The sequence below is a fragment of the Zerene cesonia genome, chromosome Z (genome assembly GCF_012273895.1).
Source record: "Zerene cesonia ecotype Mississippi chromosome Z, Zerene_cesonia_1.1, whole genome shotgun sequence".
Lineage (NCBI taxonomy): Eukaryota > Metazoa > Arthropoda > Insecta > Lepidoptera > Pieridae > Zerene > Zerene cesonia.
In genome coordinates, this window is record NC_052122.1 from 8,063,588 (window position 1) to 8,080,967 (window position 17,380).

The window sequence follows — 17,380 nt, forward strand, 5'->3', positions numbered from 1 at the left end:
TTATTCTCAAACGTCTACGTGATTTCTATTGAAAAACCGCAGTGGCGTGAGGGTATATTTGTCGTACAAATAGATATTAATAGTATATCAAGCTATTATAAGGACTAGTTAAATTAAAATTTAAGAACTTGATGGCAAATCCCATTCTGTTATACCTAAGAAAACTTATTTGAATATAAAAATTCTATGCATAATTTGGTTCAAAGTCAATTTCACGATTAAGTCAAATCTAGCGACTACAATTATCCATCAAGTCTAAATTCAAAGGGTAATTTTTTCTCCATATGGAATCTCGGCCATGTGTATTTGTGTGTGGTACATAAATCATGATTTCATTTACATAGGATGCAAATAAAACATCATAAAAGTCATGATCTATGTGTATGCAATGATATTTTAACATATTATTTTACATCATACTAGCTGCACGCCCCGGCTCCGCCCGGGTAGACTTATCGAAATTGAAATAATATAAACTATCCTATGTCTCAAGTTGGATCGAACTGCACATTGTGTGTGAATTTTATTATAATCGGTTAAGTGGTTTAGGAGTCCATTGAGGGCAAACATTGTAACACGAGATTTATATATATTTTATTTTATTTTATTTTATTTTATTTATTGGTTTCCAAACAACTTATACACTAATACAAGAGCAGCAGTAATAATGTACATCAAATATTGTTCTGTGTATAAATCTATTCTATGGATACACAAATTACTATCTAGTGCGCAAGATTAACTTAACGAAAAAATTTTATCTAAACAGAAAAAAAAAAAAAGATTACAACAAAAACATACAGAAACTAAATTATCAGAGAAAAGTGCGGCTTAGGTGCTACGCAGAGCAGCAAGGACTAAGCGACGAAAACTGTCAAGACTATTGGAAAATATGTCAATAGCGTCATTTTTATTGACTATTTCATTGTATAATCGGCACAACCTATAGACTGGGTCATTATGTGACGTACAAAGGCGAGTGGCAGGTATATGAAAGGGTTTTGTGTTCCTAGTCAAATAATAAGATATAAATAATAAATATTAAGATTATATAGTCATCTTATCCCACTGTATCCATCCATCGATCCATTTTCGTGTTACATTTGGCCTATATTTTGTTATTTAAGAAAAATCAATGAAAATCTGACCAACGCATCTGAATGCGCTGAATCGGAACATTGTTATATGCGAGTATTTTAATTTTAAGTTTTATAGCATTGAAACGCTTTGTAAATGAGACATTTTGAGGCGAGATCATGGGTGGCTGAGAGGCTAGGAGTTGCTACGGTATGGCAAAGAATCGCGGTTCGAATCCCGCCTCGTGATATTTTTTGTAATTTCTCGTTGCTAAAATAGTTATTGTCGTTAAATTTTGCTTTTTGTTATTTAGTATAGAATTAAAGTCATACATCTGAGAATTCATCGGTTTATTGAATAAAATTCATAATACCAAATTGAATATAGCCTAAACAAATTATGCGTTAATGTCTCTATGAGTGATGCCATAAAAATAATGACCATACAGAAACAAATTACAAAATACTCTTTAAGTTGTTTTCCAAATTTATTGGCTCACTCGCCCTGATTTTTTCATTATTAACTTCTACCTTTATACTCGTATTGGTTGAAATGGTGATGGCATCCAATCATACAATGCTAGTCTATAATACGGCAGTTAATTAAATAAAAATGTGTGTCAAACCAACATCAATGTACCCTTTATTCTAAATGCTGTAATACCCGCGTTTATACGCTAATCATTTATCATGTTTACCTTTGTGTTATATTCATGATCACTATATTATCATTACTCTCTTTATGTAAATGTCGTTATAATTACGTTCACCATTACATTTTACAATGCTGTAATAATTTGGGATAACGTATGTAAATTTAGCCCTGATAACAAGTAAATAGGATCGCTGACATTGCATACTTATGTATGTTTGCGTAGAATGTGAATCGCAGTAATGTAAAATGTTAAATATTTTCGTGAAAAGCCAAATCCGCTAATCGCGTGCACTTCCACAGGTCTACTTCCCATCCAGATACAGAGGTTTATGCGTAGGCACGCTCCTCTCCCGTACTCTGGTCATAACAGCCGCTGTGTGTGTCACAAACCCAGCCACACATATACACGACTATCGACCTATTAACGTTGTCACAGGCGCTTCTTACCGACATCCCAGACGAGGCATTAGAGTTCAGGTTACTAAAGTATTAATGCCGACATGTAAGTAATGTCTCGTTTGATCAGCTTTATAACGAACGAGGAGTTTCGATCAGAAATCGCTGATTGTGTTCCTAAGGGATCGCTAGAAATATTGTGTAGCGCTTGTGGGATTAAAAATGTAATTTAAAAATTTCCTTCATCGACAACCCTATGCAATTATCGTCAGAAGGTATCATCTACGTAAGCCATAATAAAATACCAGTTATGCTTCGATATTTTTCTACTTTTAAATTAGTGAGATTAAAGAAATTTAGATGGAAATGGAATTGGAAATATAAAGAAATGTTCAAAGGATAGCAGTAACCAGTATGTACCTAATGCCTAAACGCCCTTGTGTTTTGTCTTTTTCCACAAAAAAATCAAATACATTCCAAGTTTACAGTAAATATTCGTTATTTGAATCGAATCTTTTATTTTAAGTAGGTAATCTTTATGTTCATTCGCTTATTTGTGATTTAAGATATAGGCGTTGCAGTGGTAAACATGGTAATTTAAAACCGAAATACTTAATATTAGGATTTGGCATATTCATCTTGCGGCTAATATTTAACAAAATCGTTCTTGCTTAGTCGTATTTAACAAGTTCTATATTAGACAGAGTCCTTCACCTAGTTATATGGTAAGCGCTGGAACAAGTGAACTCTTTAAGTAGTAAATGAACGATGTATACATTTTGTAAAACGAATTTTCATTCTAAAGGCAAGCCTTTAGAATGTAGTAAAACTACGACATAGAAACCTAAGAATGAAATAGAGATCATGCAATATTTCAATATGAACATACGAGATTAACCAGCGGCTTTAGTTTTTTTTTTTTTAATTATATTTACATTTTGGAATAATATAAATAATACAATTAATAGAAAAATTATACTAAAACTAAGTATGTATATGGTAAGAGTTAGTTTTAATATGTTTTAGGTATAAATGATACGGCGACAATCGGTTATACCGTACAACAATCACCAGCTCTATTAATACTTATGAGGAAAGTTCCAGACATCTTGGTTGAAATACCGTTGCGACCAATAGACATCGATTTCAAAGGAGACCAAGCATTATCTCTGCATGAGGAGTGTATGACGGCTGGATGGCATTTCTTTTATAAGGGGGTAAATTATTATATATATAATAGTAATAATTATGAAACTCGTAACTAGTTAATATATTTAAAATATCAAACTAATATTTGTGTGTATATAATGTTCTACTTCTGCAACAAAATTGCACGCGAATCCAAAATATAAGCATTGAATAGCCGTCTGAATGCGTCGGGTAAATGTTAAATCTTTATTTTATGGAACGTTTTAAAAAATTTGTATAATAGAAGCTCAAAAGCTTTGAATGTAAAGTATTCGAGTTTCACAAATGCTTCCAAACTAGACTGCAATCGGCGTAAATCAATTCCAAATCACTGCTTCCTTTTTTGCCGCACCACATTAATTTACTCTCGGACTCTCGTGAATTTACTTAGCTTTGCGCTAACTTGTTTGTCCTCCTTTGAAGCAATACTATTAACATTTATTTTCCAAAGGAATTCTAAATCAAAGCCCTGTTCAAGCAATGGTGGTAAATACGAATAGCGGTGTTAATTTTGTAGTTAGTTTTGCAGTGTTAGGCACTTGATAGTTCCAATATGTATATATTTAAACCTACAGCTTAAATTCACAGCTATATATAGGTACGGTGAAGTCATAAAAACATATTCATGCATTATATTAAAAAAATTTGCGGTATACAGTATGAATACGAAATAATTTTACTATTTTTAGTTTGGGTTAAAAGAAAATATGCACGGTGTAACATAGGTTGGTAATAGTATAGAATATTTCGAATTTAAATATTTAATATATTCTTTATAGTATGTGTTTGTGATGAATCCCACATAATAAAGGGTTTCGTAGAAATCCGATCAACCTAGAGATCCAAAGGTACAAAAACTCGCATCCAGATAAAAATTGGTAAAATTGCTCAAAACACAATTTCAAATAAAATATGTGGAGTCGCACTGAGTTTTCGCGATTTTAACCGAAACGAAAGATCTGTTAGTGTCCCAAATTTCAGTGATATAATTGATCAGTGGAATGACGGACGGACTGTAGAATTAAAAAAAACGTTCCCATATTCTCTACGGAACCCTAAGCTTTTGCTACAAATTGCGACGTCAAAAACTTATTGGGTTTTCATCGATAATTGATTCAGTCGATTCGAAACTTTATTGCTTATTAAAATTTATAATGAAATCCGTAAGCCTTTTAGAAAACAAGGTACATAAATACGAAATTATATAGGTATTTAATGTAGGTTCCACAACTTTTATTAACTTCACTTTGTTTGTATGTAACCCATTCCTTTTGACTCGGTTTTGTGCCACTTTAAAACTGCATATTCAATAATTTTCTTACGTATGGGTATTCTGTATGAGATCAAGTATAACAATTTAGTTGATTCTATCATTATAGCGGAATATTTATTTTGATTTTTTTACCCTATTTATTAATTAAAAAATTCGTTCTGTAAAAACTTCAAGAAATATCATCCAGATACTTCGGCACAACGACGATCGAAGTTCAGAGACAAAAGAAGGAATGTTGATCGTCTTCTATCAAGTGGAAACGGCTTTAAATAATAAATTGCAACATTCTATTTCCAGGATAAAATATACTCTGCTAACAAATTCTTACTACAAAGGAACGCTCGGGCACAATTTTTGAATATTGCAAAGAAGAGCATTTGGTGTGAAACGTTGACACTAAAGTTTCAAAAAGCTCTTACAAATATTGGCTACAAAGGATTCTTTGATAAGTCCTATTCTGTGTGCGTGAGAGATGTAAGTCTAATGTTTTATTATTCGTTTCAATGGTTCGGAGGTAGATAAGTATGAAATTACAAATTAAAATATTACTTGAATTTCAAAACCTCTTAACTGAACGTTATTTAACAATAATTTTACAGATAGTGTATTCTTGTATGTAAGGAACATAGGAATTGCTTTCTAATGTCTCTCTCATATAAAGTAAATAGATCAAGCAACTTGATGCGATCAATTGGAAATTTCGAACAGTGAAGTCTTGCTCGCAATCTATAAATAGTTTCAAAACATTGTAATTTGTAGAATACCGACTGCACTGATGCTTAAACGATTAGACCCCAAGGCATTTCCTGCCGAGACGCGCGAGATTGTTTCATACCTGTGACATAGTTGATAATGCAGCCAACTGCACCTAATATGTTATTAATTAAACGCCATATCGTAATTTATCAAATATCTCATCACTTAATTATGTTTCATAGCTATATTTAGCGTTCAACGTTGTACATTAATACAATAAACGTAAAATATATTATTGAAAAAAAATTGACAAATTATTTATCTTATTCTTCATAGCCGGATAGGGGTGCACAGCCATGCCATGTAAGTATTTTGTCTTGTTGATTATAGAAAATAACTTACTAATCCTATGTTATCATATTAATATATAATTGTGAGTCTTTCACGCAAAAATTGCTGATTGGATTTGTATAAAATTTAGCACAGGTATAGATTATAGTCTGGAATAACCTATGAGTTTAGGCCTATGGGCCTTTCTTATAAAAGTGTAAATATATATAGCAGTTTTTGTGTGAAAGCCGGACTGGCGTCTTTACATACAGACAGAAACGTATATGAAGACTGCTAGTGTTATTTTTTAAAATTTTTATTATAACTCTTCTGCAATTTTATTATATGTAGGTATATGGTAACAGTATACACAAATTTTTGGTGAAAAAACTTGCTAAAATACATTAAAAGTTTTATATATGTAATTAATACATACATTTTGACAATGAAGAGCAACTTTTTACTGTAGCTGAAATGCAAGTTGGAAAAGGACTCGACTATTTCTTTCTCAGTAAACTTTTACAAAGATCATTATTAAAGTTCCGGCTGTGGCAAGTCAGTTTCCTTTGCTCTGAACGTAAATATTCTGGCATCCAACGAGGAAATTAAGGTCCCTACAATATCCTGCTCGTGTTCCTGTTGGAATGAAACCGAAATGAGAAAAATTTCCGATCTGTATAGCCAATTAATGTTTCTAGACATTTAATTAGCTACCTCAAGTGCGAAAAAACTTACAAATGAAAGTTCTTAATCTGACCTTTTTAAGAGCTAGCTGAGCATGAACAATAGTAACGTGTATCCACTTTTCTTAGTGTTGACTAATTACTGTTACTGCTATTTTTATGAAAATCAATCGCTATCAAATTTCATCTATTAAATTGACGGATACTTAAGATAAAAGATACGTTATTCGAAAAATCAGTAATTCAGTATTTGTAAAGGAAGGATTTAGAGAAATATGTCTCTGCTCTCTACATATTTTTAAAACTACAGATCTACTAAGCATTATTTATAAGTAGTACCTATTACCATAGGGTATGTATGGGGCACCCCTCATATGCAGTGGGAAGATAGTGGGCATGATGATGGCACCCGACGGCCAATGGTCGAACTGCACTGGATATAGCAATCTCTTCCATTTGTTTAACTCGGAGCATATTATGAAATTCATGACTTGTGCAAGCAGGTACGGCATTTCTTTTTACAACAATTATGAAATTTGAAATGAGTTAGAATCTCTCGTTTCGTTTAGGCTTACCTAAATGTCTGGCGTTTCTCACAACAGAAAACTACCTAAACTACTTTTGGTCTCGTTTGATCGATTCATTGCAAATGTATTACAATAATGATTACATTGTTTGTATTACATTAAAGTTTACATGCTGACGAAAATATTTATATTAAATCTCCTGCAAAACGTGGCGTAGCTTATTAGCCTCCCACTTTTTAAAAGTACACCATTAGCGTCATTATCTCGTAGCGGCGTGACGGCGGGATCCGACTTACAATCGGTAGTCACGGAAGCTGAAACGACAAAACTTTTCCAAGTGTTTATAAAAAGTATTTTTGGAACTACCGGAATGTACTACATGCCGAGTAATTATAAAAAATTCGTAAATTACCACGTACCAAAACAAATCTGAATCAAAAATATAACGACACGCCATAAACTAAAATAAAACAGTCATCATCTGGATACGTGGCGATCATCCACAGTGTGCTTTAGGAGGAACTTTATCTAGGAATGATCTAACCGCTTCAGCGTTTCCAAACCGCTGTGGCTTGGGACACTTCCAGAAAAGAGCATACTCGTCCCTTAAAGGCCGGCAAGACACCCGCAACTCTTCAGCTGCGTGGATGCTTGGATGTTGGATTGGGCGGCGTCAATCACCGCTTACCGGTTACACGCCTCCTCGTTTGCCCGCTGTTATATAAAAAAATATGTAATCCAGAAAACACATTTCAATTTTAGTAACCCACATAGTGTGCCTATGTGTTATAAAGTACTGAACCACTTCATACTCACTTCAATAAGTTTGAAAAAGAATTGTGATAACTTTCCTATTGTGAGATATAAATACCAATAATTATACAAGTTCCTCAAGTCAACTCAACTCAACTCAAGTTCCGTGCTTACTTTTAACGAAGACTAGAAATGGTAATCAGTTTGCTATTTACTTCTAAAGCATTCTAAAACTTGTCAATGGATGTAATACGTTTTGATGTTTTACCTTCTAACCTGTATTTTCAGCCTTTTCGCACCGGAGTTTGAATTATCGTGGGAAGGACTAAAAGCATCACTGTACGACGATCTGAAAGATCAAGAATATGACTACATTCCGTCCTTATACGATAAGGTGTTAGGGGAGTCTAGTAGTAGCTCCAGTGAAGGCACGTAATTGGAGCACAATTAAACAATCAATAAAATATTATCGTAGAAGACAATAACTTTTTTTTTAGTTATCATATGATGAATATTACCTATGCAAAGAATAAATTCATGTTGAGTACATAAAAGGTTAGATTCGTTTGTGAATATAGAGATTTAGCTTTTCAGTCCTTTGTTACGAAGTTTTTTTAATTCTTGTCCAGTAAGTAAATAGTCGATGATGGCAAAAGTTTGAGGCATTGAAGTAAGAGAAATATCAGAGTGAATAAATAGTTTATTTCTTTTAATTACACTTACGAAAATTAAACAACAACATGTATGATAAACTACACTTAAAGTAATATCATAAACATTGATAAATAAGTAATAATTGCGCATTAGTAAGTACTAGACAAAAACAGTGTTAACTAAGAAATTATTTATACTCACAATATACAGAATGTATGTGAATTTACATGGCTCTATACTTGATTTTAACAATTCAATGTAGTTCGTGATAAATGGATAAATTTAATGTAGAAAAATATACATATTATTACGTTTTCATAAGTTTACCTCGGGTTTTAAGATTTTACCGATTCTGAAATAGCAACTAAAAATTTGCGCGTTAATTTTACAATTCATATAATAATATTATTTAAAGATAACAAGTATAGAAAAGATCCATAAATGTAATTGTTAATTTAAATAAAAATTTGTTGTGCATTAATGACTACCAAGCGTCGATTGCCTAAAATCAATTCCGCGTCCCTATATCTTGGCACGATTTCAAAGTTAAACTATTGTTAGTCATTTACCTTTTATCCTTAACTAAATTGGAAGAATCTGGAAGAGTAAGTTCACTTAACAAATAAACGATGTTTTCATCAGCAAAAAAAAATCGAAAGCAAAAGAATTGTTCTACATGTTACAGGTATAATGAACTATACTGTTATATTTCTAAATAGGCCACTTTATAAAATGCCGTGTTTGATGATGATTGAATGTAACAATATCAGCGCGGATATTGAATATCACCAACTTAGTCACCTAGTTTAGCTGACAAGTTGCATATGGGACGTTTCCGCATGTCTTACGTATAGTCTGTCTAGATTCTGTGTGCAGTTTACTATTGCAATTTGCAAAACGATTTCAGTGTAATTTCGTAATTGAATGACCAATAGAATGATTTCTTGATAAGCGGTTAGGGGCCATTGATAACAACGCTATGACGTTTTTGGAATATTTTTAAGTGTCAATGAAACGGCGACGTTATATAGACAGAATCTTAGTTAAGCAGCTGATTGAGCTAGTTGGTTACGTCGTATACATTAGTTAGTAGCTTCAACGTTGAATGTATATTACACTTTGGTTACGTTTTCTAGAATGTTCGCAATTTGTTTGATTGTCCTCTCTAGTCTTGTTGGTTAATTTTCTAAAAAAAACAAATGAAGCAAATCTAACTATAGGTTCATTAAAATATCAGAAGACTTAACTTTGCTTCTACGAAATAAGTACAAAGTTAAAACTTAATGTGCGCAAAAACCGATCTATGTCAATGATACATCTACAACACACATGCGCCTAGCACTGAATACATCATATTATAATATTATATCTATTTATTATTGAATACAAACATATCCTAGACGAATACCTATATGCATGATTGTAAATAATTTTTAAATATCAGTCTATATGATACTACAATTTTGTATGTCATAACAATGGCTATTTTTTAATAACAAGTATTCCCTTTTTCTATATTAAAATCACTGTTTTTGTATGACATGTTTGAGAAGATACATTTAGAATTTTTATAAACCTATCACTTCTTAAGAGCAATAATAATACATATATGATGTACGTAGTTAAACAAACTAAATCGTCTCATTTACTCGCACACAGAGTATATAAATATTTAATCATCGCGATCCGAATCAGGACAATAAGATGAACTCACGAAATTATTGTACTATACCGATTCCTTGTTAACTATACAAAGTTTGAATTAAATCTGTCCGAATAGGGTGGGTCAAAATCGAGTCTAAAGGAGTCGTTTACACACAAAATACAGATGTAGGTAATAACAGCGTGTTGACAAAAAAATTAGGTATATGATAATGAAAAATTTTTTTATGTTAAAATATTTAAAAAAAAATGTTGTCATCAAAAAAATAGAACTTAAGGAACTGGAAAGAAATAAAAACATATTTTTGTTTCGAAAATTGAATTTATTATGATTTTAAGGCTTACTTTGATATCTTAAACCGCTTACTTTACACCTATCTTCGTATTCGGTAACGTATGATTTTCAATAATAACTCTTAAAAATTGCTTAATAAGTTATAAATTGCAATGATTTCATTAAAATCGAACTGCGAAAGAAATGTCCACAGGCCCGAATAAAAAATTAACATTCATTAATATCGTTGAAGTATAATTGATTCCTCCAAGCACATTAATATTATGAATCAAAGACAGGTCAAAATATCCGAACATAACTCCCACCATTACTTATCTTAAATAAAATATAAGCATACTTTTTACTTGTTACCACTCCCACACTACAAACAACCGGTTAAGAGGGGCCACGTGCATAGTAAGAGAGTCGGTTTTTACAAATTTTGTAACAAATACAATGGGTCGACTACTAGATACTCGCAATCTTGTAAAGCCCACTTATGTGTGACAGTTTTTCTTTAAACTTCGATATGTACTATTGCCGTGGCGTTTGAATTGCTGACAGCAACTGTTTAGTGAGTAACGAGGGAGGAATACGTCTCGAGTCTAAAGAAAATTGACCTTTTAAAACATTCACGAACGGTTTACAAAATCGAAACGATGTTCCCACAGCCTATATTTTTGAAATATCCAACGACACCTCACACTATGGGTATAAAATTATCATCCCCCACTTTACACGTAGCGGAGGTACAATAGAAAACATAATTTTCAAGCTTTTGATTCACCACTTTTTCGGCGTGATCAAGCGTGATCAAGGTGCATACTACGCCAAATTCTTCAACTCTTCAGTACCAAAAGATTTTGAGCTAAACCGCGGACACATAGATTTACAGACGTACATAGCGAAACTATAAGAGTTCCTTGTTGATTACGAAAACAACAAAAAAAAAACAAAACATAATATCTACTCGAAAATTTGGTATAATTATGATGATTATAACAAAATAGCTAACTATACAACAATCACAAAAATAACATAGTCACGTAAAAAATATTAAACGACTAAATAATCAATGCTTTGGTTCCATAACATCAGAGCCCTATTGTTATTGAGGCAAGAAAAACAATGCATTAAAAGCTGAGGTTCACGCGTATGATTAATTAATTATCTTACCACGCCATTTCGTTTAACAAATTTTATTTCCATTTGTGAAAATATATTTAAAATTTGCGATGAACTATCTGTACGATTATTCCATCGATGATTATCACCTATAGAATGTTTATTGGAATGGATTCGTTATTATAATTTTTTTGCCAAAAAGCGCTTTATAAATCGATGATTCAATATTATTTGGTGTGTTTGAGTATTTTTTTTTTTTCAGTTTACACATTAATTTATTCATACATCTAATAAACAATATTTCCAATTAAGTCAAAATGCCGCAGTAAGAAAGTCGCTCATGGCGGCATCGCCTTACCTAACGCTACCGTAACCTGTACATCAACATACATAACAAAATAAATTTCTCATTATCCTTACTTATTGCTAAATGAAAGCGAACCAAGAACGATATCTACAACACTTAGTCCGATACAAATACGCGACATCTATAGCTATAATTGCACTAATTGATTTATGGGAATTATAAAATAATAAACAACACCAATATAACCACTAAAATACACAGCAGCAGGATGATTGCGAACCATTGTCGTCCATCTGAAAGGAATTGTTTTATTATTTAAATTTATTAATCTTAATATATACATATGTTACGTGTCACGTTGTTTGTCCGCGATGAACGCTTAAACTACTAACCGATTTTAATCAAATTTGCACACAATGCGCAGTTTTAACCAAAAGATAGTTTATATTACTCAATTACGACATTTTACTACGCGGACGGAGCCAGGAGCCATGCAGTTAGTTAATATGTTTTCTAAGTCATGGTCGAGTACGCTTCGGCACGAATTCGGTCAGCTGTTATAAGGGTGAGCACCTTCCCCTGTACACCCACAGAAGTTCGGCATGAAATAGTAGCATGAAAATGATACCGTGTTTCATGCGGTGAGACCCCTCTCACGAAAGGCCTCATGTCATTTTCATTGCCCCTAGCTCTTTTTGTGTTTCTTCCATTCAACAATCCCTTCTTTTACCGTTTAGCTTTTGCAGTGGGCAGATGGAATAAAAGGTAAATATCTATTTCCATTAAAATCAATCGCTTCATTGCGAAATAACTGTAACGATTCAATAGTGTGAATACATTTTTTATATAAAGTTTGTACAGATGTTTATTATCACAAAGAGCATATTGGTCACTACGGCCATTAAAGTCGGTCGGTTCATTCCCATTCTGTCTGTCTTTTGTCACTAAATCCTACTAATATTATAAATGCGAAAGTTTGTAAGGATGTGTGTGTGTGTGTATTTGTTGCTCTTTCACGCAAAAACTACTGAACCGATTGCAATGAAATTTGGGAAGTAGATAGCTGGACAACTGGAATAACATATAGGCAACTTATCATCCCGATATTCCTACGGGATACAGACTTTCACGGGTGAAACCGCAGGGCGCAGCTAGTGTATAATAAATCTATAAATACTACTGAAAATACAATGCAGTGTTACGCGCACAGCATATTTTTTAGCAATTAGACAGCGATAAAATACGAGACTAATAATACAATTATGGCCAGACAGTACATAATATAGGGATTTACTGATCTGAGTGAATATGATCACTTATTTCTTTCATTCGTACGTTAAATAACTTAAAACAAAAAGAGACAGAAAACCGCTTTAATTGAGCGATACTAATGCCATAGATGATTTTCTAAATGTATCACAGTTCTATGTATGTTCTGGCTTCGCTAGCAATCGTAGATGGACATTACGCAAGCATCAATAAGACATACAATGTTTAGTATTCATAATAAATATAATTAATATTCACCGTTATTTATATGAAGAACCTTCGATATCTTAACCACTGTTGTGTATAATTTCGAGTCTGTATTTTCAAGTTCCGAGTTCAAATCGTCGAGCATCCTGTAACCAAATTTATAAAAAAACATAGTCAATAGGTAATAACGAAGGTCTGTTGACATTATTAATAAAAATTGATTTGTTAACTACCAACATATAGTTTTAATAAGAAATTTAACAAAGAGCCATAGTTATAATCAACCATGATGTCATTATACAAATTTCGAATATACAATCCATCAAAAATCATACACTAAGTACATAGAAAAAAGAGATTTGAGAGAAAAGCATTTAATGTCATTGAAACAATTCATTCAACAGTTACGTTATTTAAATTTAAATACAAAGTACTGTACAAAACCAATCAACTGAAAAACTTCTACTGAAATAAGCACTATTAGTCTCTATATCTATAATTGATGTAACAAATATTGGCTTGCTACATATGTACCTATGAAGATGAATAAATAATAAATAAAAAAAAAACACAATAAACGAGATAGAAATACTCACATCGCCTGCTCATCCAGCTCCATGCCGATATGAGTGGAGACCGTCTTCAGCGATCCGACCGAGTTGTTGATCATCGCCAACTGTTCATCTTGGCTCATCATCATGCTCTCTTTCAGCATGTCATTGTCGAAGTTGTCAAATCTATTGGGGCTATCCGTTTGCGAGGCGAGCTTCGAGTACTGCGAATACTTGGGAGTCGATGACCAATTCATGTTTCTGAACGACGTGGGGCTCCCGTCTCGTAGTAGTGGCTCGCGCGCTGTACCGTCACTGTCGCGGTTTCGGTTTATGCTCATCTTATTTTTCATCAACTGGAACATAAATACAGATGTTGTAGGGACCAAAGACCTAATACAATTTAGATTTTAGTAGTGCCATCACCTTATATTCCATTACTGACTTTATACCGACACCACATCTAATCTTACCCACCATCGAGGCATAATTATTAAAAAACCTAATCGTATACTCGAGCCGATCTCATATAAACGAATGTTTAAAACCTAAATTAATGGGTGCTTGAAGCAAGATATGTGTATTTTAAGGAAATTTTCTTGTGCATATAAAAACACGTTTATATAATAAATCAACAGTTGTTTTTTTTTGTATTTTCAAACTACCGTATAATTTATAAGTGTATTGAAAAATCCCTATACTGATTTCGAACGTTTTCAAGCTTCATGCGAGCGTTTTTCTTGTGGTTTGGTCGTAAATTGAAATCCTATTTAAATGTTTCCCCTTGCCTTTAAAATGTTTCGCTTCGTAGTATGATGTAGGCGATTATTATTGTATTTAAGAACGAAATCCTGCCGAAGAAAGCTGTTCAAGAACGAATCAATTGGCTTGGGAAAAATAATCTTTAAAAAAAGTGGTCACCCAATTTATAACGTCTTTGTAATAAAGTCCTTTTTGGGTATGGAACTCGCAAAACAATAGAAAATGTATTGCTGTAATAACCATGCATTCTTTCGCTTTGTTTGTTAAAATTTAATACAAATACAAACCATAGGAATCAACTAAATTACCTTCACTTCTTGTTTTGTTGCTTCTATGAAGCTGCGTCGATCACAAATTTCTTTATTGTCGATTTTAAACTTTGAAGAATTCTTCTCTGCGATACGTATTTGAAATTTATATGTAAGGAAAAATCATTAATCAGATAACATTATACCTATGGTAATTTAATTACTTATTTATTTTTTCTCGTAAACCAAGAAATAAACATTGAAGCCATTTGAGAAATGCAAATTGAGGATATTTGAAAATCAATATATTAGTCATAGTAATATATATAGATTGAGTAAACTGATAAATGAGTATGTCAATGGTTTAGATATATTTCACGATAATTGTCACAAAATCCGTGAATATTTAAATAAAAGTTATAATATATCCAAAGCAAGTAAAATTCAGAAAAAAACATTTATAAAAAAGGATATTTATAGTGTCTTCTAAATCTTCCAAGTCCCACTCGATACTACGGAGTGCATTCCTTAATTCTATAGAAGTCCATTCCACTTCAGCGCTGTTGGGAAGTATGGGGGAGTTGGACAGCTCCTGCCAACGGAGGTACAAGCCGCGTGTCTTGTTCAGTGCTCGGAACACCTCACTAATAAAAAAATATATTTATTACTTTTCACACATATTTAGTGTTGTATGACGATAGTCTTCGATATAATATTTATGATGGGAAATTCATTATGAACATATAATGAATTTCATGTATGATACCAAATTCTAATAATCCATCTAAATCAACTGTACTTGAACAAGATGCGGGAAGGAGCCCCAGCTACATCAAGACAGGCCCAGGGACATTATTAAGAAACTGCAGCACACATTTTAATGTGATTTTTATCGTTATTATATTATTTATTATTATTGTAAGATTCTTGTATACAAATGCATAAAACCATAATTTTCTTTTAAAAAAATACTTATTAAGCATTAATAATTTGCTATTTGTATAGGAAAATAAATCTCATGCGATGGGTACACCATAGCGTCTGACCATATTGAAACTGCGGGCAATAGCTAGTTGGTTAAAATGCTGTATTTTCTAGTTTATGATTTAGGTATTTAGATAGATGGAATACATTAAGGAATTGAAAATTTTGTGCGGCACACAATCCACACCCAAACATATTGTATTAATCAAAAACATTGGAATCTATAATAATATGAAGCTGAAGAGCTAGTTTAGTAATGCTACTACTTTTCCAATTTCAAAAACGATATCACTATAATTTATATATAAGAAGCATTGACCAACCCCTAGTACATAATGATATTGAATAAGTTGCTTATAAAATTAGGTAATTTAATCATAAAATTCGCATAAATTGTATGGTTATTTAAATACACAGAAATACTCATTTCTCATCCATTAAAACATATAGAGAAATATAGCAGCACATAATATCATTCAAATATATTAAATCAAATATCTTTTATTTTTAATCTAAGCTCATCTAACAATTTTAAATATACACTTTTTATTATACAAGTAATATTACAACATAAATAAGTAGCAAAAATGCAAAAATTATGGAATAAACGAATATTTTCTGTAATTAATTTTATTAGAGTTTATTAAAGCATAGTTGAACTCCCTTTGAAGTAACTTAAATGAGGCTATTATAAATTCTTGTAATATCATAAAAATGCTATGATAGATTCATTGATAAAAAGTCATTAGACGTATTTGACTTGGTTAATGAAGGTCCGCATTCAAGAACCATACATGTTATTTATGATTCAATTTGGTGATACTTCTTTTTTCATTATCATTCATCATTGAAATGTGAAAGTAAACTACTCTTAGTATCTAATATGATACCATCCCATACCATTTAATTATAAACGGAACTTGCATGACTAATTATTCTGATTGAGCAGAATGAAATTGTATACTACCAACTTTATATATTTACCAAGAAAAAATATTAACTAAGTCTATCTAAAACAAAGACCATGTTTAAATCCATATTCATCTATACTTATATGCATGCACACCGAAATGCAGTTAGAAACACAAATCACTAATTTACATAGTAATGATTATTATGTATAAATAAGAAAAACAATCTATAGTAGAAATAAAGTAAAAAAGATTTCAATAGAAAAACCTTCATATAATAGCACTTGTAAATAAAAGATAATTATTCAAATAATAGGCAAAGGTTTAGTAAAGACACTTACTCTTTCACAACATAAAATGGATCTTCCAAAGTCATGTCAAACAATAACAGTGAATTTTCGAAAAGAGGCACATGTGATTATCCTGAATGCATAAGGCAATTGGTAACAAGCAACAAATATGAAAACAAACGCGTTTACATTTCTTGTCTTTCGCCTATCCCATAAAATATCGACATAGTGATACCTACCACCAATATACCTAACTGGTAAGTATATTTTCCATCCCTTGCTCTCTCATGCAGATTCTTTGTATTGCAGCTGCGTACAACTTGAGGTTTTAGTGCGCAACCGCAAATTTACACCGAAGTCAAGGTGCAGCCATCATAACGTCTCGATATATTATTCATCGTGAGTCGTGACGTGATGTTAAGCTCGCAAGTTAGGTATCGACTATTGTACATTTCTACTAAATTATAGAGAAAATATAGCTTGTAATGATCTTCAATCTACAATCTTTTTAAAAGTTTTGTATAATTTATTCTACAGTAGTACATTTATTGATTTATAT

At 32.1% G+C, this 17,380-nt stretch overlaps 2 protein-coding genes across 2 annotated transcripts; one reads left to right on the plus strand and one right to left on the minus strand.

Annotated features, from left to right (window-relative positions):
• The first annotated feature begins 1,233 nt into the window (after nt 1-1,233).
• LOC119835800 lies at nt 1,234-8,013 on the plus strand. The gene is made up of 7 exons (XM_038360799.1): nt 1,234-1,287; nt 2,032-2,233; nt 3,154-3,344; nt 4,886-5,062; nt 5,621-5,647; nt 6,649-6,800; nt 7,866-8,013. Exons 1-7 carry the CDS (start codon nt 1,234-1,236, stop codon nt 8,011-8,013), a joined length of 951 nt encoding a protein of 316 aa, XP_038216727.1.
• Nucleotides 8,014-10,195: 2,182 nt separating this feature from the next.
• LOC119835615 (syntaxin-6) lies at nt 10,196-17,054 on the minus strand. Its single transcript, XM_038360543.1, has 6 exons — nt 16,873-17,054; nt 15,111-15,280; nt 14,697-14,791; nt 13,672-13,982; nt 13,127-13,221; nt 10,196-11,892 (listed from the first exon to the last, which is right to left on the minus strand). Exons 1-6 carry the CDS (start codon nt 16,905-16,907, stop codon nt 11,816-11,818), a joined length of 783 nt encoding a protein of 260 aa, XP_038216471.1. The 5' UTR covers nt 16,908-17,054; the 3' UTR covers nt 10,196-11,815.
• Between the last annotated feature and the right edge of the window lie 326 nt (nt 17,055-17,380).

What these genes read in the sequence shown, in the direction of transcription:
- LOC119835800 (XM_038360799.1), top strand. Translation starts at nt 1,234, where the DNA reads ATGAGACATTTTGAGGCGAGATCATGGGTGGCTGAGAGGCTAGGAGTT. An exon ending in TAAAGTATTAATGCCGACAT is followed by an intron (nt 2,234 to 3,153) that starts GTAAGTAATGTC and finishes AATATGTTTTAG; the next exon opens with GTATAAATGATACGGCGACA. An exon ending in TTCATGACTTGTGCAAGCAG is followed by an intron (nt 6,801 to 7,865) that starts GTACGGCATTTC and finishes CTGTATTTTCAG; the next exon opens with CCTTTTCGCACCGGAGTTTG.
- LOC119835615 (XM_038360543.1), bottom strand. Translation starts at nt 16,907, where the DNA reads ATGACTTTGGAAGATCCATTTTATGTTGTGAAAGA. An exon ending in AGATTTAGAAGACACTATAA is followed by an intron (nt 14,792 to 15,110) that starts ATATCCTTTTTT and finishes AATTTCAAATAC; the next exon opens with GTATCGCAGAGAAGAATTCT. An exon ending in CAACAAAACAAGAAGTGAAG is followed by an intron (nt 13,983 to 14,696) that starts GTAATTTAGTTG and finishes TTTATGTTCCAG; the next exon opens with TTGATGAAAAATAAGATGAG.